The sequence below is a fragment of the Oryza glaberrima genome, chromosome 3, assembly GCF_000147395.1.
Source record: "Oryza glaberrima chromosome 3, OglaRS2, whole genome shotgun sequence".
Lineage (NCBI taxonomy): Eukaryota > Viridiplantae > Streptophyta > Magnoliopsida > Poales > Poaceae > Oryza > Oryza glaberrima.
This window is the reverse complement of record NC_068328.1, coordinates 3,348,126-3,371,135: the sequence shown is the minus strand read 5'-3', so window position 1 is coordinate 3,371,135 and position 23,010 is coordinate 3,348,126. Positions and strand designations below refer to the sequence as shown.

General features: G+C 44.6%; 4 protein-coding genes across 6 annotated transcripts; 2 read left to right on the top strand and 2 right to left on the bottom strand.

Moving 5' to 3' along the window:
• The first annotated feature begins 323 nt into the window (after nucleotides 1-323).
• LOC127768825 (glycerol-3-phosphate acyltransferase RAM2-like) lies at nucleotides 324-10,299 on the top strand. Its single transcript, XM_052294479.1, has 4 exons — nucleotides 324-986; nucleotides 2,757-3,290; nucleotides 8,861-9,187; nucleotides 10,243-10,299. The coding sequence occupies exons 1-4, from the start codon at nucleotides 324-326 to the stop codon at nucleotides 10,297-10,299; spliced, it is 1,581 nt and encodes a 526-aa protein (XP_052150439.1).
• A 460-nt stretch (nucleotides 10,300-10,759) lies between these two features.
• On the bottom strand, nucleotides 10,760-12,708 carry LOC127768004 (probable prolyl 4-hydroxylase 7). 2 transcript variants are annotated; one of them, XM_052293504.1, is made up of 7 exons: nucleotides 12,480-12,708; nucleotides 12,331-12,388; nucleotides 12,122-12,229; nucleotides 11,667-11,724; nucleotides 11,374-11,549; nucleotides 11,243-11,303; nucleotides 10,760-11,077 (listed from the first exon to the last, which is right to left on the bottom strand). In XM_052293504.1, exons 1-7 carry the CDS (start codon nucleotides 12,629-12,631, stop codon nucleotides 10,773-10,775), a joined length of 918 nt encoding a protein of 305 aa, XP_052149464.1. In that variant the 5' UTR covers nucleotides 12,632-12,708; the 3' UTR covers nucleotides 10,760-10,772. The 2 variants fall into 2 exon arrangements, with proteins under 2 accessions (XP_052149464.1, XP_052149463.1); XM_052293503.1 differs by having other exon boundaries at nucleotides 11,374-11,724.
• A 955-nt stretch (nucleotides 12,709-13,663) lies between these two features.
• LOC127768078 (probable prolyl 4-hydroxylase 7) lies at nucleotides 13,664-15,849 on the bottom strand. Its single transcript, XM_052293594.1, has 7 exons — nucleotides 15,683-15,849; nucleotides 15,546-15,603; nucleotides 15,343-15,450; nucleotides 14,726-14,783; nucleotides 14,433-14,608; nucleotides 14,191-14,251; nucleotides 13,664-13,968 (listed from the first exon to the last, which is right to left on the bottom strand). The coding sequence occupies exons 1-7, from the start codon at nucleotides 15,829-15,831 to the stop codon at nucleotides 13,664-13,666; spliced, it is 915 nt and encodes a 304-aa protein (XP_052149554.1). The 5' UTR covers nucleotides 15,832-15,849.
• Nucleotides 15,850-17,235: 1,386 nt separating this feature from the next.
• LOC127765013 (uncharacterized) lies at nucleotides 17,236-20,985 on the top strand. 2 transcript variants are annotated; one of them, XM_052289810.1, is made up of 8 exons: nucleotides 17,236-17,488; nucleotides 18,970-19,053; nucleotides 19,138-19,226; nucleotides 19,315-19,389; nucleotides 19,489-19,595; nucleotides 19,674-19,907; nucleotides 20,021-20,101; nucleotides 20,607-20,985. In XM_052289810.1, exons 1-8 carry the CDS (start codon nucleotides 17,363-17,365, stop codon nucleotides 20,741-20,743), a joined length of 933 nt encoding a protein of 310 aa, XP_052145770.1. In that variant the 5' UTR covers nucleotides 17,236-17,362; the 3' UTR covers nucleotides 20,744-20,985. The 2 variants fall into 2 exon arrangements, with proteins under 2 accessions (XP_052145770.1, XP_052145771.1); XM_052289811.1 differs by having other exon boundaries at nucleotides 17,238-17,488; nucleotides 18,973-19,053.
• Nucleotides 20,986-23,010: the final 2,025 nt, after the last annotated feature.

Here is a 23,010-nt window from a genome sequence, read left to right as displayed (position 1 = left end):
TTGACATACAAGTTTAGAATCTAACCCGAGTCCTCATGAAGATATTCTATCTTTATTCGGTATCCTGTACCCAGCTGGAATATGACCGCCATGTAGATATGGGGTATCCATAATCTCCACACTCACCAAGCCTTCGAATCTCACCCGCTGCCCCCGGCCAAACTCTCAAAGGGGGGCCTCACGGTTTCCTGGTGGAGGAGTTCATTCTCCGACAACACCACATCTATAAAATCCATGCACGTAGCTGCGTCCAGTGCACCACAACCGAAAACACAAAATCGCACGGGCTGATCAGTGATCGCTTGTCAATTTGTCATATATACATGGCGGTGGCCGGAGGCGCCGGCGGCGAGCCGTTCCCGGCGGTGGACAAGTGCGACGTCGACGCGTCCTACCGCCGGGGAGGACGACGCGCCGTCGTCGTCGTGTCCGACCTCGACGGCACGCTGCTCTGCTCCCGGAGCGCGTTCCCGTACTACGCGCTCGTCGCCTTCGAGGCCGGCGGCGCGGCGAGCCTTGCCCTCCTCCTGCTCCTCGCGCCGGTGGCGTGGCTGCTGCGCCGCGCGGCCGCGTCAGAGTCCGCCGCCGTCCGGGTGCTGGTGTTCGCGGCCACCGCGGGCGCGCGCGTGTCGGACGTCGAGTCCGCGGCACGGGCCGTGCTGCCCAGGTTCTACGCCGACGACGTGCACCCGGCAGCGTGGCGCGTGTTCGCGACGTGCGGCGGCGGGTGGAGGCTGGTGGTGACCGCGACCCCGCGGGTGATGGCGGAGCCGTTCCTGCGGGACTACCTCGGCGCCGACGCCGTCGCCGGCACGGAGCTCGCGGCGTGGCGAGGGCGCGCCACGGGGATGGTGGACGCCCGCCGGGGCGTGCTCGTCGGAGAGAGGAAGGCGGAGGCGGTGAGGGAGATGGTCGGCGACGGCGAGATGCCGGACATTGGGCTGGGTGGCCGGAGGTCCGACTACGCCTTCATTAGCCTATGCAAGGTCACGTAATCCACGACCGCTAGTACTAGTTTTAACAACGGATACGCGTTAATTTGACGTTGACGTATTTCACTGCATCCCGCCTTCGAACATCGAAAACGGGCCATGACATTTCCATCAATCAGGGAACTGAACGGAGCCATGAGCCATCGTTTCGCTTTTTGCCATGAGCCATAAACAAAACGACATATTTATAAATAAAAAGTAATTTGTAAATAAAACTTTTATATACGTGTTTTTAGCAATTAGAAATTAGAGAAACTATATATTTACAAACAAAAAGTAATTTATAAAAAATAAAACAATTACAAATAGAAATAAAAAAATTTCAAAGTAACAGGGACGTAGTCGCTAGCAATACACATGCTAAGGGTAAGTACTATGGGCATCCAAGCACAATCTATTAGATGCCACATAAGCTAAAATAGTGAGGTGGAGGAGAGAAGAGATGAGAGAGATAAGCAGCCATCTCTCATGCAAGAGTCAACCACTACACAAAATTCAAGATAAAAGTAGAGAGAGGAAGAGTAGATTGGGCAAACAAACATTGGGGCTAGTGTATTAGAATTAGTATAGATGTGATATATTGTACATGTTACCTCTACATTTATTTATTTATGATGTGGTCAAAATTAGATGTAACATTCATCTCTTTTATAAAACTTGCCCTAATGCAGGAAGATTTTATATCTTTTATTATTTCTCTAGCTAAGGTATTATATGGGCCAACCCACAGTAAACGCCACCATTAATGAAATATCAATCTCTGGATCTCATATTATATTAGTACTGCGATAAAAAGAACATCAATAAAATATGTCCAACGAACCAACGCTATGTAGCAGAGAGTAGTTGTTTTGGATCATGACTCGTGACAAAGTTGAGAACTCCAACGGTTGTCGTTTACGTTACTTCCGCCATTTTTGCATGCCTTTCTCCTCACAAGTTTATCCTTTTAGAGTTTTATTAGGTGCATCTAGTTTACACCAACTAAATCAGGGTGCATAACTTTCCATGGTGTGATGAGTTAGTGATGGTATATTAGCTAGCTTAGCTAGGAGTGCTGGTGCGCTATAGCGAGAAAATAATCATACACTCATTGATTGAATTTGAGTTTTCATGTTTCGAACCAACCATGCATGAATTTGCTAGAATCTCCGAGTTTGATCCAGTCTCTCCCTAAGGAGAGTATGAGAGAGAGCTGGGAGCCTGGGAACCTTTTCAGTTTGTGACGAGGGAAACTCTTTTAAATGATCACTCGTTTATTATATATCATTTAAAATAATAAATTTAATTTTAAATATACGTAAACTAATTAGAAGTTTAATTTGACTATGAATAAATGTCCTTTCGGATGATTAAAATCTCTCTCCTATGTGAAGACTCGCACAACAGTATATCCTCCTCTTCTTGCATGTTACCTCTTTATTGTATTTTATAATAAACAATAAGATAGATTAATACATAATATATCAATTCACAAATATATAATTTTAAATTTAACTTTTATAAGTTATAACAAAATAATTGTGAATGTACGTTAACTATTATTAGTTTAATATTTTTTTAACTCGTAAAGTTGAACGTAGTTTTATATGCATAGTAATATATTTTATATTAGTCTATATTAATATTATATTAGATATTTTTAATAACTATTTAGGTGACACGTGAGAAATGATGGAATGATTAAAATTCATCTCTTTTTACAGGATGTCTCGTGAACAGTTCTGAACTGACGAACTGACCCGATTTGATTTGTAACTGCAGGAGGCGTACCTCGTGCCGCGGGATCCCGTGGAGGCCGTGCCCGCGGACAAGCTGCCGAGGCCGGTCATCTTCCACGACAGTCGCCTCGTCCAGCGCCCAAGACCGCTCGCCGCGCTCCTCGCCGTGGCGTGGTTCCCCGTCGGCTTCCTCCTCGCCTGCGTGCGCATCGCCGCGGGCGCGCTCCTCCCGATGCCGTGGCTCCGCCGCGTGTTCGGGGCGCTAGGCGTCCGCGTCGTCTTGCGCGGCGCGGCGCCTGCGCTGGCGCCGATGCCGCCGAGCGCCGGGGACCGCGGCGGCGTGCTCTTCGCCTCCAACCACCGCACCCTCCTCGACGCCGTCTTCCTCTCCGTCGCGCTCGGCCGCCCCGTGGTGACCATCACCTACTCGGTCTCCCGCCTCTCCGAGCTCCTCTCGCCGATCCGCACCGTGCGCCTCGCCCGCAACCGCGCCACGGACGTCGCCACGATCAGGGGCATGCTCGATGGCGGCGACCTCGCCATCTGCCCCGAGGGGATGTCAGGATGTCTGCAGATGGTGATCTGGGCGATGGCAACAGCTCCAAGGAGGAGGATGCTGGCGGGACGAGAAGAAGACTTAAGAAAGCTAATACTAGAGTATCTGGGCCGGAGTGGGCCGTCTAAGCGTGCGTGTGCGTAAGGGCCCAAGGCCTTGTCTGTAAGCAGGAGCAGGTGAGAGAGAGAGAGAGAGAGAGCTAAATACAGAAGCAAACTCTGTTTGTTCATCTATCAAATTAGTAAAATCTAGAGGCGATTGGCGGCGGCGGCGGAGGAGGAATTCGTAGGAATCCCCGTTGATCTATCTGTTCTTGAGTGTTTGGTTCCATTTCTCTGTTGGATTCTTAACAATTTGGTATCATAGCCCTCCTATTTTCTCTTGGTTCCTTGATTCCCTTGATCTGGCCGTAAAATTCCATGAGATAGGTGGGAATTCGCTGCTTGCAGTGTGATTCCGCAAAAGCTCTTGGGGCTCCCTTGATCTGGTTGGCTGGATTCGGGGTGGACCGTGAGAACATCCTGGAGCGACCTCGTTACATCACCAAACAGGCGGCTCAAAACATGGCTCAAGACGGTAAACTCAATCAATTGTTGAAGATGATGGAGGAGGCAGAGAAGAAGAGGGAGGAGATGGAGAGGAGACGGGAAGAATCAGAAGCTTTGAGTTTAGCTGAACTTCAGTCATTGAAGGTGGCGGTAGAATCACGGATTCCGTTGGTGGAAAAGAAGGTGAGCGAGTTGGGAGGATCTGTGAGCGATCTGGCGAAGAAGGTGAGCTTAATTCAGGCTGGGTTGGAGAAGTGTCAACGTGAGGTTCAGCAACGGACTATGTTCAAGGGAGAATCAAGCCAGGGAGCGAACCACGTCCTCACCGAGGAAGACCTCAATGGTAATTCCCCAAATCCCTTCCTGTACACTCCTAACCAAGGTTGGAGAAATCCTCAGTTCAATTCTGTGAGCCCGTTCACCCCCGATAGCTCAAATTATCAGACGTTTGATGCTGGAATGGTCAGTATTGGTGGCAATGTTCCACCCATGTCATGTCCGCAGTTTGATGGAGAGAACCCGCAAATGTGGAGGGATAATTGTGAAATCTATTTTGATGTCTATGGGGTGCATCTGGCTAATTGGGTCAAGGTTGCCCTGCTTAATTTCACTGGTAACGCTTCGTTTTGGCTACAGCCAGTTAGAAACCAGTTGGTTGGTATCTCTTGGATGGAATTATGTGATAAGGTGTGTCGTAAGTTCACGAGGGACAGGTAGGAGCACCTAATTAGGCAGTGGTTTCATGTGGGGCAGACTGGAAGTGTAGCAGAGTATGTGGAGCGGTTCGATGGGTTGATGCACCAGTTGCTTTGTTATGACAATGCATTAACACCTCTCTACTTCTTGACCAAGTTTGTCGATGGACTGAAAGAAGAGATCAGGGGAGCAGTCATGCTTCAGAAGCCGGTTGATCTAGATGCTGCTTGTTCAGTGGCCTTATTACATGAGGAGATTCTTGAAGGCAGCAAAAAGACAAATTATAAGAAAGGGGAAGGGACTGGTTTGCACAGGGTTTTCTCTCGACCTACCCTGAACACTGCTTTTCCTAAAAGTCCTGTAACAAGCCCTGTGGAAGACAAAAAGGGGGTTGATTCTGTGAGAACCAATTTCAGAGATGATAAGGTTTCAGCTCTGAAATCATACAGAAGGGCTAAGGGGTTATGCTTCACTTGCGGAGAGCGCTGGGGTAAGGATCATAAATGTGCACAGACTGTTCAATTACAGGTGGTAGAAGAGTTACTTGAGGCCTTCCAAATTGATGAAATTGATAACACTATGGTCACATCCCCTGAGCCTGTGTTAGAAAACAACCAATTGATGGCAATATCACTCAATGCTTACAATGGAACTGACTCAACTCGTTCATTGAGGGTTAAGGGCTTAGTTCAGGGAACATAATTGTTGATGCTCATTGATTCTGGCAGCACCCATTCATTTTTGGACACTCAGATTGTTCATCACTTGCAAGGAGTAGTGAAGCTTCCTGTTCCTGTTAAGGTTACGGTTGCTGATGGGGGGCTTTTACAGTGTGAAAAACAACTTCCTGATTGTGCTTGGTGGCTGCAAGGAAGATGTTACAAGTCTAATTTTAAGTTGCTGCCTTTATCTGGTTATGATGCCATCTTGGGCATGGATTGGCTGGTTGGGTTGGGAGTTATGAAGATTGACTGGGAGCAGAAATGGCTGGAGTATCTGGACAATGGTTTTCCTGTTAAAATTCAAGGGGTACAGTCCAAGGTGGATGAGTGCCATCTCATTTCTAGGGATCAACTAAAAGGATTGTATAAGGCTGGGGGATTGATGCATCTGTTTCAGGTTGCTCGGGACCATAGTAACTTTGTTCCTGTTATTCCAGATTCTGTGCAGCATGTCTTGACAGAATTTGCTTCAGTTTTTGAAACTCCACAAGGATTACCTCCAAGAAGGCAGTGTGACCATTATATTCCTTTGCTTCCGGGCTCAAAACCAGTTAACATCAGACCTTACAGGTATAATCCAACTCAAAAAAATGAAATAGAGCAACAAGTTCAAGAAATGTTAAGATCTGGAGTCATTTAGCAAAGTATGAGCCCTTACTCTTCCCCAGCATTGCTTGTTAAGAAAAAAGATGGTACTTGGAGACTTTGTGTGGATTACAGGCAACTTAATGCTATTACCATTAAGAGCAAATACCCCCTGCCAGTAATTGATGAGTTATTGGATGAATTGGCTGGAGCAGCCTGGTTTTCTAAGTTGGACTTGAGGGCTCGGTACCACCAAGTTAGGTTGGTTGCTGGAGAGGAACCTAAAACTGCATTCCAAACCCATTTTGGGCGGTTTGAATTTAAGGTCATGTCGTTTGGGTTCACTGGTGCACCTGCAACCTTCCAGGGGGCTATGAATGACACTTTAGCACCCGTTTTGAGGAAATGTGCTCTAGTATTTTTTGATGACATATTAATTTACAGCCCTGACTTGCAGACCCATGTTCAAGATCTTAGGAAGGTGTTGCAACTCCTACAGAATCATCAGTGGAAGGTCAAGATGAGTAAATGCTCTTTTGCTCAGCAGGAGCTTAATTACTTGGGTCATACCATTGGAGTGCATGGTGTATACACTGATGCTAGCAAGGTACAGGACATTATTAATCTGGTTGTTCCAACCAACCTGAAGAAGTTGAGGGGATTTCTGGGCATTGCTGGGTATTACCGCAAGTTTGTGAGAAACTTTGGTGTTCTTAGCAAGCCACTCACAAATCTGTTAAGGAAGGGAGTTGAATTTAAATGGACTCCAGAGGTAAATTAGTCCTTTGAAGCACTCAAACAAGCTTTGGCAACAGCCCCTGTTTTAGCTTTACCCAACTTTAACAAGCCCTTTGTCATTGAAACCGATGCAAGTGATGTTGGCATAGGTGCAGTATTATCTCAGGATAAGCACCCCATTGCATATGTGAGTAAAGCATTAGGTCCCAGAACCAAAGGGTTGTCTACGTATGAAAAGGAATGCTTAGCAATTATGTTGGCTGTGGAACATTGGTGATCTTATCTTCAATATGCCGAGTTTCTGATATTAACAGACCACAAGAGTTCGATGAATTTAACTGATCAACGATTGCAAACCTATTGGCAACAGAAGGCTTATACAAAATTGTTGGGGTTGCAATTTAAGATCTGTTACAAGAAGGGAATTCATAATGGAGCAGCGGATGCTTTATCCAGGTGTGACCATACTGATCAATTGGAAGCTGTGGCTCTGTCAATTTGCAAGCCCACATGGCTGGAAGAAGTTTCTCAAGGATATTTGCAGGATGAGAGAACTGCTCAACTATTGGCTGAGTTGTCTATTCACACTAAAGAAGGATCTCTCTATCAGTTAAGAGATGGCCTCATTAGATACAAGGGAAGGATTTGGGTTGGACATAATCCTGAACTTCAGCACAGAATATTTCTTGCCTTGCATGATAGCTCCATTGGAGGCCACTCAGGATTTCCTGTAACCTATAGAAGAATCAAGGCTCTTTTTGCCTGGTCGGGAATGAAAAAGCAAATTAAAACAAAGGTGCAAGAATGTTCCATATGCCAACAAGCTAAACCTGATAGGTCCAGATATCTTGGCCTATTGCAGCCATTGCCTGTCCCAACTGGCGCATGGCAAACGGTGACCATGGATTTTGTTGAAGGACTCCCGGTCTCCAAGAGGTATAATTGCATTATGGTGGTTGTTGATAAGCTGTCCAAGTATGCTCATTTTTTGGCACTATCCCACCCCTTTACTGCAGCTGATGTAGCTCACTTATATATGGAAGGTGTGTTCAAATTGCATGGGTTACCCTTGGCCATTGTTTCTGATAGAGATAAAATTTTCACTAGTTACTTTTGGGAACAGTTGTTTCAGAGTGTGGGTACTAAACTTCACATGAGTACGGCTTACCATCCACAAACTGATGGCCAGACAGAACGGGTGAATCAATGTTTAGAAACTTACTTGCGTTGTTTTACTCACTCTTGCCCCTCTAAATGGTCCACTTGGTTATACTTGGCTGAGTATTGGTACAACACCAGTTACCATTCCACCCTTGGCAAAACCCCTTTTGAGGTCTTATATGGCCACACTCCAAATCAGTTAGGCATCACTGTCAATTCCTGTGAACTTCCAAATGTGCAGCAATGGTTGTCTGATAGAGGATTAATGATGCAACTCCTGCAGCAACATCTGAACAGAGCACAACAAATTATGAAGGCTCAAGCTGATAAAAAACGCAGTCCCAGGACTTTTGCTGTGGGGGATTGGGTTTATTTGAAGTTACAGCCGTATGTTCAGACTTCTGTGGTTGCCAGGGCCAATCACAAATTGAGCTTCAAATATTTTGGTCCTTATGAGGTGCTGCACAAGGTGGGGGCAGTTGCTTATCATTTAGCATTGCCTGCTGGGAGCTCTATTCATCCGGTCTTTCACGTGTCACAACTTAAATCAGCTCGGGGTTTTAAGGGATTCTCTTCTGCACATCTTCATGTTCAACTTGAGCGGAAGCAAGTTCCTGTGGCTGTTCTGGATACACGGGTGCGTAAGTCAGGTAATGCTGTCATTCAACAAGCTTTAATTCATTGGTCTGATTGTCCAGTTGAGGAAGCAACTTGGGAGGACTTGGAGGATCTTCGTTCCCATTTTCCTCGAGCTTTGGCTTGGGGGCAAGCCAATTTTCAAGGAAGGGGGAATGTCAGGATGTCTGCAGATGGTGATCTGGGCGATGGCAACAGCTCCAAGGAGGAGGATGCTGGCGGGAGGGGAAGAAGACTTAAGAAAGCTAATACTAGAGTATCTGGGCCGGAGTGGGCCGTGTAAGCGTGCGTGTGCGTAAGGGCCCAAGGCCTTGTCTGTAAGCAAGAGCAGGTGAGAGAGAGAGAGAGCTAAATACAGAAGCAAACTCTGTTTGTTCATCTATCAAATTAGTAAAATCTGGAGGCGATTGGCGGCGGCGGCGGCGACAGAGGAATTCGTAGGAATCCCCGTCGATCTATCTGTTCTTGAGTATTTGGTTCCATTTCTCTGTTGGATTCTTAACAGGGGACCACCTGCCGGGAGCCCTACCTGCTGCGGTTCTTGGCGCTCTTCGCCGAGCTCACCGACGACATCGTGCCAGTGGCGACGGAGTGCCGGACGAGCATGTTCCACGGCACGACGGCGAGGGGTTGCAAGGCGATGGACCCGTTCTACTTCTTCATGAACCCGTTCCCAGAGTACACCGTCACGTTCCTCGACAAGCTGCCGGCCAAGCTCACCTGCGGCGGCGGCGGCGGCAAGTCCAGCCACGACGTGGCCAACCATGTCCAGAAGCTCATAGCCTCCACGCTCTCCTACGAGTGCACCAGCCTCACCAAGAGGGACAAGTACCAACACTGGTGGAGAAATGCTTTTTAGTCCCGGTTCGTAACCCCCCTGTAGTCCCGGTTTTTCAACCGGGACTACGAATCCGGGACTAAAGATCGCTATCTTTAGTCCCGGTTCAAATAACCGGGACTAAAGATATTTTTTTCTTTTTTTTTCTGCTTTTAATATTGAATATTGATTTCACACCATCCCCTCCCATATCCAAATCATCACATATCACAGAACATCTCCAAATCATCAAACAAATCATCTCCAAATACATCACAAACTCTTAAAAAAATTACATCACAGGGTTCTAAAAAATTCATCACAGATTCACATCTCACACAAAAATACATCACAGATTCACATTAAAAAAAAAGAAAAAAAAATCCGGCCGGCGGCCACTGCCGCCTCCCCTCCTCCCATCCGCGCCGGCCAGCCGGCGCCGCGCCGGTCGCCGCCGAGCGGCCACCCACCGCAGCCGCCGCCTCCGCGCGGCCCCCGCCGCCGCGCGGCCTCCCGCGCCGCCGCACCGGCCGCCCACCGCCGCCGCCGCGCGGCCCCCCGCGCCGCCGCGCCGGCCGCCGCGCAAGCCACCTCCGCGCCGTCCCCCGCATCGCCGCCTCCGCGCCGGCCGCCTGCACTGTGGTGAAGAAAAAAAGGAAGGAGAGGAGGGGAGTTAGAGATAAGGAAAGAGATAAGAAGTTAGAGAGGAAAAAAAGAGATAGAGAGAGGAGTTTGTTGTATGGACAGAAAAAGAGGATCGGTACTATGGATTATATAGTGTGTTTTGATTTTTTATTCCCGGTTGGTGTTACTAATCGGGACTAAAGATCATAGGGCCCTGACACGGCCTGACATGGAATCAACCGGGACTAAAAATCATCTTTAGTCCCGGTTGGTAACTCCAACCGGGACTAAAGATGATTTTTAGTCCCGGTTGGTAACAACAACCAGGAGTAAAGATCTTCCTCTTATTAACCGGGACTAAAAATCATTTTTAGTCCCGGTTTTTAATGGAACCGGGACTATTATAGATTTGGGTTGACCGATCAAAGATGGTTTCTCTACCAGTGCAAGCACTCGCCGGCAACGACGGCATTGTCGCCGTCAAGACAGCGAAGGCCAAGTAATCAGCTCAGTGATCAGCCTATCTGCCGATCTCCTCTTGCAAGAACAGTACAAATTTATAGGAATAAAAGGGGAGTGTTTGCATGTCAATTATATAGTTATGGAATTTTTTTTAAAAAAAATTGGAAATATGTATTAACATGTAATATATCATTTCACAAACATAAAAATTCAAATTCAACTTCTGCATCTCGCAACGAAAAAAAAATAAACTACAACTAGTTAACGTATATTTACAGTCAAATTTGTTTTTTCGTTGTGAGATGTACAAGTTGAATTTTAACTTGCATGTTTGTGGAGTGATACAACACATATTAATATATCTTCTCAATTTTTTTTAATCATTTGAGTGACATGTAAGAGCGATCAAAATAGTTTCTTGAATAAAAGTATATATGAAAACATGGAATCAAACGATAGGAGTAAGAATAAAATATGTATTTATTATGATTATTAGTCGATTAGTAGTCTGAAACTACGATGTACATACGTTGCAACTCTTCCGGCAGAAGCCAGGGGATTCACTGGTGCCGACCATGTAACCGGGGTTCTTGGCACACTCTCCAGCAGCAGCCCAGCTGGAGCAGAGAGCATGTTCATCCTCGCATTTGTCCGAGGATCTCCGGCCATTTTCGTCGTAGGATCTCACATGGATCCATTTCGTCGCCGACCACTTCTCGCCTTGTATGACAGGGCAGCTTCCGTGCAGGCTGCCTGGGTCGAACGTCGCGTTGGGGTAGAGGCTGAAGAAGAGCACCGCACTGCCTTTGGTAGGTTTCACTGCCAAACAAAATCCAAACATTGTTACAAGCGGACAAAAAACAAAACTGCATGACGAGCCCAACAGTTGCGAGTTCAAACTCTTATCTTCGAAATTGCACATTATTACATTTGAACAAACCAAAATTTGTAAATATAATTTTGGTTTGCGAGTGTCAACCATACCTGCGAAGCCCTGTTCTGCGCAGTCGGACCATGTCTCGTCTTTAGGCTGTGATAACCTAGCCTGTGGGGAGAAGATAAATTGTAATGAAATTTTGCAGCAAAATCAAACGAGGCCAGAAGGTGTAAAATACCTCTGCATCGGGGAAGACGGTCTCTCCACCCATCTTGACATTGGACAGGTACATGAGCACAGTAGCAATCCGATGACCTCCACGAGCTGAGGCTTGCCGTCCGCGAATGTAATCAAAGTGTGGCTCGTATTTCTCACCTTGCCCATAACGTAGCATTTGCATAGATTCACCGTTTTCTGACCGTTCAAGAATCACAAAACGGGCAAAGCAATAGAAGGTGATGCACTCTGAAGAACATTTGGAGCAAGGTCCAATTAAGCAGTTTTCCAGTGTTCTGTGCCCTTGCACCATACCTGCTGGAAACATGGTCCAAGCAGCAATCCTCTCCTCTATTCTTGCAACGACTTCATCCTTCAGATAAATAAAACATTAGAGGGTCAGAAGCAATTTTTATTATCCCACAAATCACTGCAATCAGAAAATTCAGTATAGGTATATGCAACGTGCATAGAACATTGGCTATTTTAGCCCTTTAGGAATACATGAAACTCGATTAATTCCTGCGTATTCACATGGTAAAAGAAAAATCCTATAATCCAAATGTGGACTTTGACCTCATTTTGGAATGAAGAATTTTGGAAGAATTGCACCGATGATCAGTCCAAAACCCCTGTGAAATTCTTACGTTTCAAATGAATCCTTGCTCAACAAAGACTTGAAAATTGAAATTGTTTGGATGCTTATGTGATCCGGACAAGCGACATTGCTTATTTTCCAGCCTTAAAGCGACCCTCGCTCGTAGCCTCACCTGTTTCCTGATGAGGAACATGCCGGAGCTGGTCCTCGTCTTGCTCATCACGCTCTCCCCCGACTTGCCGTTTACCACCGTCGACCTCTCCATCCTACCCTGCTTCGCCTTCGCAATTCACACACGCACACAAAAATAGAAAAAATAACAACTCAATGAACGCACGTATCAGATTTCCCAAGAGGGGATTTGATTTGAGCGCAACCTACCAGCGCGATGAGGTGTTCGCACTCCGCATCCGACAGGAACCCCTCGTACAGGAACACCCTGCCACCTCACAGAATGGAGAGATCAACGGAAAGCCGCCGGCTCGCCGCCGCACCTGAGCCCAGAGATTCGCGGCGGTCGATTAATTTACCTGGGGCTCCACGAGACACCGACTGCGCGGGAGGCGTCGAATCGCCCGCCTTCCCCGCCACCGCCGGTGGCGGACGTCTCGCCGGTGGCGGACGTCTCGCCGGTGACGGAGAGGAGAAGCAGTAGGGCGACGAGGAGGACGAGACGAGCCATGCCCGTGCGACGGCGGCGGCGGCGGAGACGAGCGCCGCCGGCCTATCTCCCTTGGGCGGCGGAGGGGGGTCGGAGACGATGAGGTTGATCTGTGGGGCCGACGCGCCAGTGAGAGTGAGAGGGTGTTTATACCGTGGGGCCCACGTGTCGAGTGCGTCGTCGACGCGTGCTCCGGAAGCTCCGAAATGGCGGCGCTCTGTCAGTAGGGCCCAGTGGACCGAACAATTGGGCTTGACTTTTTTTCTCTTTCGAGAAAACGGATAGTGGGGCTTGGACCTTAAACCCTCTCAACTTAGAGTTGACCTTAAACTTAGAGTTGATAACAACCCGTCAACTTGAAATGGAGTTGCTAGAAATATGGCGCCATATGCTATAGTCGATTTTTTTTCAGCCACTTACACAGTAGTTACACCTTATTTACACCCCACTTACATATGTAATTAGTATGTAATTTTTGAATTTACATATGTAATTTTAGTACTTACATATGTAATTTTGAGACTTACATTGTAAATACACTAAAATTATATATGTAATTTAGGAACTTACAATGTAAATACATGCCGACTATTTTTTGATGAAAAATATGACGCCATAAATATAGCTACACCCACTTGAAAAACAGTACAACTCCTAGAAGAAGGGTGTAACTATATTTATGGCGCCATATTTTTCATCAAAAATTCCCAGAGAAGAGTACTCACAACTCACACAATGACACAAACCTAAATTTCTTGTAAGAATAGTACAAATTTATAGGAAGAGAAGTATATATGAGAGTGTAGCTCAATTAGATATGTTTCTTGTGGTGGAACTAATTCACTTGGTTTTAGGTTTCAAACTTAATATGAGTGCTCGATTATTTATTTTTTTAGTGGTATCTTCGTCAATATTAAGATATATCGGTCCGATCTTTTGAAAGTGATCATATTGGTAGGGTGCGTGCGTTGTGAACGTTCATTTTTGTACTGTATTTTTTTTGAAAAATAATTACTTATTTATTGTGATTATTAGTCAATTAGTAGTATGAAACTACTTTGTACATACGTTGCAACTCTTCCGGCAGAAGCCAGGGGGGTAGTCACTGGTGCCGACCATGTAACCGGGGTTCTTGGCACACTCTCCTGCGGCAGCCCAGCTGGAGCAGAGAACATGTTCATCCTCGCACTTGCCGGCGGATCTCCGGCGATAGCTGTAGGATCTCACATGAATCCACTTCGTCGCCGACCACTTCTCGCCTTCTATGACAGGGCAGCTTCCGTGCAGGCTGTCTGTGTCCAACGTCGCGTTGGGGTGGAGACTGAAGAACAGCACAGCACTGCCTTTGGCAGGTTTCACTGCCAAACAAAATCCAAGCATTGTTGCAAGTGAATAAATCAAAAGTGCATAATGAGCCCAGCTGTTGCCATGGAGGGTACTGTCTGTGTATGCCGAGCTACCAGTTTATTCAAGAAATCGCATAAAGACCGCAAGAAATGATCTCTGCTGGAGTTGCTCGTAGCGAATGCATTGCAATTTGTAACAGATTTTTTGTCTGCCTTGGCAAGTGTCAACCATACCTGCGAAGCCCTGTTCTGCGCAGTCGGACCATGTCTCGTCTTTAGGCTGTGACAACCTAGCCTGTGGGAGAAGAGAATCTGTAGTAGTCGCAATCATTTCATTCTAGTAACAAAATCAAACAATGGTAAAAAGGTGTAAATTACACCCACCGCTCCAGGAAAAACTAACTTCCGAGAATGAATGTGGACAAACGCTAATCTAAATTCATTTCAAAAGGTGTTTTTTTGGGTGGAGAGAGTACCTCTGAATCAGGGAAGATGGTCTCACCACCCATCTTGACATTGGACAGGTACATGAGCACAGTGGCAACCCGGTCACCTTCACGAGTTGAGCCTTGCCGTCCGCTAATGTAATCAAAGTGTGGCTCGTATTTCTCACCTTGCCCGTAACGTAGTATTTGCATCGATTCACCGTTTTCTGACAGTTTGAGAATCGCAAAATTGGCAAAACAATAGAAGATGATGCACTCTGCAGAACATCGGGAGCAAGGTCCAATTAAGCAGTTTTACAGTGCTCAGTGCACCTGCACCAAACCTGTTGGAAGCATGGTCCAAGCCGCAATCCTCTCCTCTATTCTTGCAACAACTTCATCCTTCAGATAAATAAAAAAATTTGAGGGGTCAGAAGCAATTTTTACTACGACAGATCACAGATGTGCTGGCAAATCACTGCAAGTCTGTAAGCAGAAAATTCAGTAGGCATGCGCCATGCAGAGAATTTTCCGGTTACTACGATTCAGAAAAGAGAAAATCATATGATCCAAATGGGGACCTTGGGATCACTTGGAAAGAAGGAACTAGGGATCAATTTTATGTAGAATTAATCACACCAATGCTACTGAAAGTTTTAAACATATTTCACCTAGACCCACGAACTTACAAAGCGCATATCGATGTCTCTAAGCTTGGATTATTGTATCATCGCGGTCCAAAACACGTTTAACCATGATCTTATCTACGTGGCATACCACATGAAAAACATTCTTTTATATGAATTGGACTGATCGCTCTAAAACTCCTATAAAATTCTTACGTCTCAAAAGGAATCCTGGCTTTACAAAGACTTGGATTATTTGGATGCTTATGTAGGACAAGCGACATCGCGACAAGGACATGGATTTTCCAGCTTTACACCAACCCTGGTAGCCTCACCTGCTTCTTGTCGAGGAACATGCCGGAGCTGGTCCTCACCTTGCTCGTCACGCTCTCCCCCGACTCGCCGTCCACCACCGTCGACTTCTCCATCTTACCCTGCTTCGCCTTCGCGATTCACACACACACAAGACGCACCAACCCAGTGAACACACCAACACAGATTTCCCAAGAATAGAGGATTTGATTTGATCCCAACTTACGAGCGAGATGAGGTGGTCGCACTCCGCATCCGACAGGAACCCCTCGTACAGGAACGCTCTGCCAACCCCCACGCAACAGAGAGATCAACCGCAAGTCGCCGCCGCCAGAGATTCGCGGCGGTTGATTCATTATTTACCTGGGGCGCCACGAGACATCGACGGCGCGGGAGGCGTCGAATCGCCGTCCTCCTCCCCCGCCGCCGCCGCCGGCGGCGGTGGCGTACGAGTCGCCGGCGACGAAGAGGAGGAGGAGAGGTAGTACGGCGAGGAGGACGAGACGAGCCATGCCCGTGCGACGGCGGTGGAGACGATCGAGCCCCCACTTCGGCGACGGAGGATAATGATGGATTGTCGGAGACGACGAGATGATTTTGTGGGGCCGCTTCGTCAGTGAGAGTGAGAGCGAGAGGGTGTTTATAAACGTGGGACCCATGTGTCGAGTGTGACGTCGACGCGTGTTTCGGAAGATTCGAAATGGCGGCGCCGGGTAGGACGGTAGGAGCGTACGGTACATGACGCTGGTTGGGCCTTGGTTTTTGGTTGAGCTGGGGGCACTGGCCCGCGTGGGTCAGTGGGCCTAGCGGACCGAACAGTTGATGGGCTTTGAGTTTATCGTTTGAGAACGGAGTAAGTTCACTCTGGGTCCCTTTGTCGCCCAGTCCAACCTCGCCTATGTGATTGTCATTCTTCTATTTGTTTCATTGTGCAAATGTTAATGTACTAACCTAGTTATTTGTATTTTTAAATAAAACACCTTCGAAGGTCGATGGATGATGGTGTTATTTATAAGAATGGATTATGGTTTAGATATTAATACATATTATATTATAAATACAACAAATAGCAACTTGGAATAAGTAGTATAAACAATGTTGTCATGTAAAGTTCGTTTTCTGAGTAATCATATTTTTAAAATCGTGGTAAGGATGGTCCGCGAATGATACTATCCAAAAATAATAAATAGTTTGCCACGGATAATATTTTATGGCAATACCCTTAATGCCACATGCGAGTTATATTCAATGTAAGTAACCAATGAGAACATCAGTTGGCAACTTGGCATAAGAGAAATATATGAATGCACATGCTATTTTTCAATGAAAAGGTGACCTAATCTATTGAAAACCTAAAAAAACTTATTTACACGGGAGCTTTAAAGAAAAGGAGAAATTCCATATTTCCATTGAAGCACTATCAGTCAATAAAGCATCAACCGGATGCCAAAACGTGTCCTGAAAAAGGCAATTCTCGATTTAACACTAATCATCATTATCCTAATAACCATAGAGAAGCATAACAATATTCCAAAGCCAAACAAAGCGAGACTTAGGCTGCGTTAGAACAAAGGGAGTTTGTTTGTTTCGTTTTCCGCGCGTATGCTTTCCAAACTACTAAATGGTGTGTTTTTTGTAAAAATTTTCTATATAAAAGTTGTTTTAAAAAATCATATTAATCTATTTTTAAAGTTTAAAATAGTTAATACCCAATTAATCATACGCTAATGGCTCACCTCGTTTTGTGTATCTTCCCAATCTTCTCAATCACCTCACTCTCAAACACAGCCTTATAGTACTTAAAGAAAATTAAAAAAAATAAAAGTACGAATCTCGAGGCAGCCGGGTGATCCCTCTCCATCCGTTGCGGCTGCCACCCGCGGATGCCGTTAAACCCTAACTCCCTCCACTCCCCCCTATTTCTAGGGTTTTAAGCCTCACCCAAACCGCCTCAGCCGCTCCCCTCTCCCCTTCGACAACAGCAGCGCCGCCGCCGCCGCAGGAGCCGCATCGCCGGTGGTTCGCCGGAGGGAGGGAGTAGCCATGGATCGGTACCAGCGGGTGGAGAAGCCGCGGCCCGAGGCCGCCGCCATCAGCGAGAACGAAATCCGCATCACCACCCAGGGCCTCATCCGCAACTACGTCACCTACGCCACCTCCCTCCTCCAGGTACAGCGAGCCCCCTCCCCCCAGCCGCCGCTCTTCCTGCTTCGCTCCCGCGATGCCCCCCTCTTGCGGGTGCCCCGCGCCTAGTAGCGGGTTCTCCGGTTAGATCTTGCTGTACCTTGTAAGAAAAAAAGGTAGTAGTAGTAATTTTTGGGATGAGGCGAATGCCCGTTGGTGTGGTGCACTCTACGGCTTGGAATATATTTGGGGAAGCATGAGTTAGGCGCGTGAGTAAGACGAGGTGTGGATTTGGTGCATTGTGTGCTGCTGCTGAGTTGCTGATTGGAATCTTGGTGATAAGGGTTGTGTTGAGCTCACAAAGTTCCTGCCTCTGTTAGTTTCGATGTGCAAAAACATGAAAGATATTAAAGATGAGTTCTTTTTTGTTGCGTCAATGCCTAAAGGAACAGCATATGGGGATTATATTGGTGCCGTGCAATGCATTGTTTTTCAACAGTGAGGTAGCAGGGCTGTGACCTTTGTACTCACATAGCAATGAGTGATGAGGGAGCTGTTTTTCTGCACGGCTATAGTAGGCACATGGGATTTCTCTTGCTGTGGCTTGAGTTAAATTTTTGAGATACTCTTGTTATTAATGTGCCATGTGCCAAGTGCCAATTGACGACAAGAACTCTCTGATATAGGTTTATGCATGCCCGATTTAAGTTGAGCGCAATATACAAGTTTTATGTTTAATATGCAAACTAGCGCAACTTTTAATGCCTCTTTAAAGAGCTGGTTGTTCCTATAATTCTGATATTGAATATAGTGGATTGTCACACGGGTATTATCCTTCAATCATGATTTAGTGCCAAAGTTTAGCTCTCATCGTAAAAAAATGATTTCCTAATTCAGCTCCTGCACCTGCGCTCCACACCGATTTCAAATTATAGAAGAGCAAACTAGGAAACAGTTCCCTGTCCTTTCTTTCTGCAGGCACATCAAACTGTATCCCTGCTGGCCCTTTGCCACCCTGTGATAAGTGTATTTGCATTTTGCTCGATTGGATCCTCCTCTTCAACCCCCAGTCTCCAAGTTGACTGCTTTGTTTCCTTCTCAGCCCTATGCCCATGCTAGCTCTATTGCTGTCACCGAGGATCTGCTGCACGACAAGACTGATGTTTGTGGCTGACATACCTTGACCAATGTATCTCCTGTTTTTATGGACTGGGGGGTTCACAGCATTTTTATTAAAATATGAATGCAGAAGATGCATTCTTGTAATCCATATTTCTTTTTAGCAGTGTCTATATTCATCAGGTAGTCCACATGATTGTTCTATTTATAACCACTTAACCAGTACAAATCTGAGCTGTTATGTAACAACTGCTGGAAATATAACCCATTTTGACAACATTTTGCAGTATCACTATTCACTTATTTTCGTGTGAAGTGTTATGCCATTTGTACTGAGGCATCTACCAATTGTCACCGTTTATGTACTCTGGTATGTGCATGCTATGAATCTTATAACCTGTTTGTAGCAGGAAAAGCGCGTGAAAGAAATAGTGTTGAAGGCTATGGGACAGGCTATCAGCAAGACAGTGGCTATTGCTGAGATCATAAAGGTTAGCCTATTGTTATCTCTCTTGCTTTAGGTACCAATATTTGAACTGTTGAGCAATTAACTCACATCTAACTGGCAACTGCAGAAACGGATCCCTGGGTTGCATCAAGATACATCAATTAGTTCAGTCAGTATTACTGATGTATGGGAACCCATTGAGGAAGGCCTTGTACCGTTAAGTTTCTGAGAACAGTTTCATCTGTCAGTATATTCTTGGACTACACTTTTTCTTTATGTTATTTATTAGTGTTATCTTGTGCAGATTGGAGATGACTCGTCATGTTTCAATGATATCAATTTCCCTGTCACCGAAGGAGCTTAACAAGAGTTCAGCTGGGTTTGTTTGATTTGCTCTTATCTCCTCAGTGTTCAATTCAAATAATCACACTACCATAGTTCTGAATGAATGTAGCAACATTTTATCGTCCTTTTGAAGGTATCAAGCTCCCTTGCATGCAGAGCCAATTAAGCCACAAAGATACCAACAAACCCAGCAATATCAACAACAACAGCACCAGTCTAGGCCAAGCCAAGTTCAAACAGGTGAATATCTTTTCACTAATAGAAGTATTTTCGTACCATTATAAGCCGGATTGCTAACTTGTTCCTTTTGTATTGGAGATTCATATGGGCGCGGCCGTGGTAGAGGCAGAGGAAGAGGAAGGGGTTGGGGTGGTAGGGGAGGCTATGGTGGAGGGTATGGTGGATATGATAACAACCAAGGAGGTTATGGTGGATATGGACACCAGGGTGGATATGGACACCAAGGGGGGTATGGCAACCAGGGAGGATATGGCCACAATCAAGGTGGTTATGGAGGGTATGGTTACAACCAAGGTGGATATGGAGGATATGGTAAGTAATATGATGATATGCTAGAAATGTTTATTATGAGATAATCTCTCAATCAGGAATTTGGTGTCCCGAAATTGTTTGCAATCATTTATAGTAACCATTTATCTTTTCAGAAAATGGTGGCTGGAACTACAACCGGAACAGAGGTGGTGGTGGTGGCGGGGGCCGTGGAAGAGGCAACTGGGGATATGGTGGTATGTATTATTTAATAATTGACACCTTATTTTATTCATGACCAAGTAAGCTGTTCTGTGTTCATGCCTCTCATATGTCAGAGGTACTAGTGTTCTTCTGAACTAGCTATTATGTTTTACATTGTTTTAATCGGAATCTGATAATTATTTACATGCTGGTTTACTAAGAATAAAGTCTTCACAATTTACTTCTTGTACCGTAAGTTCAAATCCACCTTCTTGGCTCCCATATATTTGAACGGAGTAACAATTTTTAACACACGCTGAACTTAAAATAGCAACAGTGTCTGTCATGTAACACAATTACATGAAGGTACTTGAAATGAGTGGAAAATGATATAATATGTTGAGCCTTTTCTAAATTATCCAGGGGCATTTCATTTCCAAAGTTATCTGTTTTACCTTCACTTTAGTGGTATCTGTTTTTGTTTGTACCAAAGAATAGGAGACGTTTCGTCATCTTGCAGCGGCATAAAACATCCAATTGTGGAAACTGTTATTTCAGGTCCAGGAGGATATGAACGTTCAGGTCCGGCATATGAACGTGGTGGCAGAGGTGGAGGTAGCCCAGGCGGCAGAGGCTATGCCCGGGGCCGTGGACGAATGGGCGGTGGCCGTGGGCGAGGCAACCAAAACTATTAGATCGACTTTAGTTGGATGTGCCAGCCCGGTCGTTGGGTGCTGTATGAAGAACAAAAACTGTGGATGCGTTCTCCATAGGACGGAACCCTAGCTGTTTCTTTGTGATCAATCGACTAGTCTTCCCAGCTTTTCGCTATAATCATCAATGGTTTCTGCCATTGCTTCGATTCTGTGGGATTTTGACAAGAATGTTAAGTTTTACCTTGGACATATTTTCCTGTATTTAAGAGTGCATTTTTGAATAGCTTGTCTATCTTCCTCCAGCTTCTGAGTTCCGTGTTTGATGTGAAGCTCCTTGGAGTGCACCAGTCAGACTCTTCTCAACCGGAAGAAAATGAATTCTGCATTTGTTCATGGAAAAGCAGAACAGAATTTCCGTTGAATTATTAAGTTTGTTGCAGGAGTACTTCACGATCAAAATCATTAGGTCATCATCTAAAGAAAATCAATAGTTCCTCAACATGTCCCTTCAAACATTTCTCAAGATGGGTTTGGACGGGGTTGTTTGCAGTTCTACGTCACTGTGTTTGATTGACATTTAAAAATGGTTATCATGCGGTATAATTTCTATCTGAATAAAAAATCACCCCATTTGATGCACATACTATTTTTAGGAGTAACACTACAGGCTTTACCCAATAGTTAAATTCTATAGAAAATAAAAGATAATCCATATTTACATCTCTACTATTATAAAAATTGAAATGTTTTTGCTGGTAGTTTGGTACGTCATCCATGTATGAGTCGGTTTTTAAGTTCGTTCGCTTTTGAAGTATGAGTCGGTTTTTAAGTTCGTTCGCTTTTAGAAAAACAGACATGCATTTGAGTCAGGTTTTAAGTTCGTTCGCTTTTGTTTTGGAAAAACAGACATGCATTTGAGTCAGGTTTTAAAGTCGTTCACTTTTCAAAATACAGGAGGAGTCATATGAGAAATCTCTTTAAAGAAACTTGCATGCTAATTTGAGATGATTTGACATTTAATTGCAGCTCATGATTTTCTAGAAAAATATATATCAAGTGAATTCTCACAATAAAACTATTATGAAGATTGAAGATGTTTTTGCCGGTACATTGGTACGCCATCCGTGTTTGAGTCGGCTTTTAAGTTCGTTCGCTTTTGGAAATACAGATCTGTATTTGAGTCGGGTTTTAAGTTCGTTTGTTTTTTGGAAATATAGGAGCAGTCGTATAAAAAAAATCTCTACTATTATAAAAATTGAAGATGTTTTTATCTGTACTTTGGTACGTCATCCGTGTATGAGTCAGTTTTTAATTTCGTTCGTTTTTGGAAATACATATCCGTATTTGAGTCGATTTTTAAGTTCGTTTGCTTTTGGAAATACAGAAAAGACTTCTAATTGCAGCTCATGATTTTCTAAAAAAAAATTTATCCAAGCGAATTTCTACAGTAAATTTCCTCTCAACTAAACCATATAACAATAATAAAATTAAAATAACCTTTATCCGTCGTAATGCACGGGTATTTTTTCTAGTGAATATAAAAATAAAAGATCACATGATTAAATATTGAACAAAAAAGAAAAGAAAAATCACTACAACTCTAAGAATAAGGATTATACTATCAAACTAAGAACTGCTCACTGTTGAGATAAAGATGAAACTCATGTAGATAAGGATGAAGATGAAGATTAATTGTTTTACACAAAACAATGTGGTATTAACGTATGATTAATTAAGTTTAAATTATTATAAACTTGAAAAAAATATTTATCTGATATTTTAGAGCAACTTCCATATAAAAAGTTTTTGCACGAAACGCACCATTTAGCAATTTGAAAAGCGTGCTATTAATATCAAAATTGTCATCCAACTTTTGTTGGAGAAAAGAACAGGCATATATCTTTAAACACATCATCATAGGAACCTTGACTATTGAAGTTGTGTTTAGCTCCAGGGGTATAAAGTTTTAGCGTGTAACATCGGATATACAGACACAAATTTAAAAGTATTAAACGTAATCTAATATCAAAACAAATTATAGAATCCGCTTGTAAACCGCGAGACGAATTTATTGAGCCTAATTAATCCGTCATTAGCAAATATTTACTGTAGCACCACATTATCAAATCATAGCGCAATTAGGCTTAAAAGATTCGTCTCGCAATTTACACGTAATCTGTGAAATTAGTTATTTTTTTCGTTTATATTTAATATTTTATGCATGTGTCCAAATATTCGATGTGGCAGGCTCTAAAATTTGCCAGGGATCTAAAAAGGGCCTGAGTGGTATAGTTCTAAGCTACTCA

Bases quoted from the DNA above. Each gene is read 5' to 3' on its own strand.
- LOC127768825 (XM_052294479.1), top strand. From the start codon at position 324: ATGGCGGTGGCCGGAGGCGCCGGCGGCGAGCCGTTCCCGGCGGTGGAC. The intron at 987-2,756 runs GTCACGTAATCC...TTGTAACTGCAG, and splicing joins CCTTCATTAGCCTATGCAAG to GAGGCGTACCTCGTGCCGCG. The intron at 3,291-8,860 runs GTGATCTGGGCG...GATTCTTAACAG, and splicing joins TGTCAGGATGTCTGCAGATG to GGGACCACCTGCCGGGAGCC.
- LOC127765013 (XM_052289810.1), top strand. From the start codon at position 17,363: ATGGATCGGTACCAGCGGGTGGAGAAGCCGCGGCCCGAGGCCGCCGCC. The intron at 19,390-19,488 runs GTTTGTTTGATT...GTCCTTTTGAAG, and splicing joins CTTAACAAGAGTTCAGCTGG to GTATCAAGCTCCCTTGCATG. The intron at 20,102-20,606 runs GTATGTATTATT...CTGTTATTTCAG, and splicing joins AGGCAACTGGGGATATGGTG to GTCCAGGAGGATATGAACGT.
- LOC127768078 (XM_052293594.1), bottom strand. From the start codon at position 15,831: ATGGCTCGTCTCGTCCTCCTCGCCGTACTACCTCTCCTCCTCCTCTTC. The intron at 14,252-14,432 runs GTACTCTCTCCA...CTTCTCCCACAG, and splicing joins CCATCTTCCCTGATTCAGAG to GCTAGGTTGTCACAGCCTAA. The intron at 13,969-14,190 runs GTATGGTTGACA...TTTGTTTGGCAG, and splicing joins CGCAGAACAGGGCTTCGCAG to TGAAACCTGCCAAAGGCAGT.
- LOC127768004 (XM_052293503.1), bottom strand. From the start codon at position 12,631: ATGGCTCGTCTCGTCCTCCTCGTCGCCCTACTGCTTCTCCTCTCCGTC. The intron at 12,389-12,479 runs GTAAATTAATCG...GTGAGGTGGCAG, and splicing joins GGTGTCTCGTGGAGCCCCAG to GGTGTTCCTGTACGAGGGGT. The intron at 11,078-11,242 runs GTATGGTTGACA...TTTGTTTGGCAG, and splicing joins CGCAGAACAGGGCTTCGCAG to TGAAACCTACCAAAGGCAGT.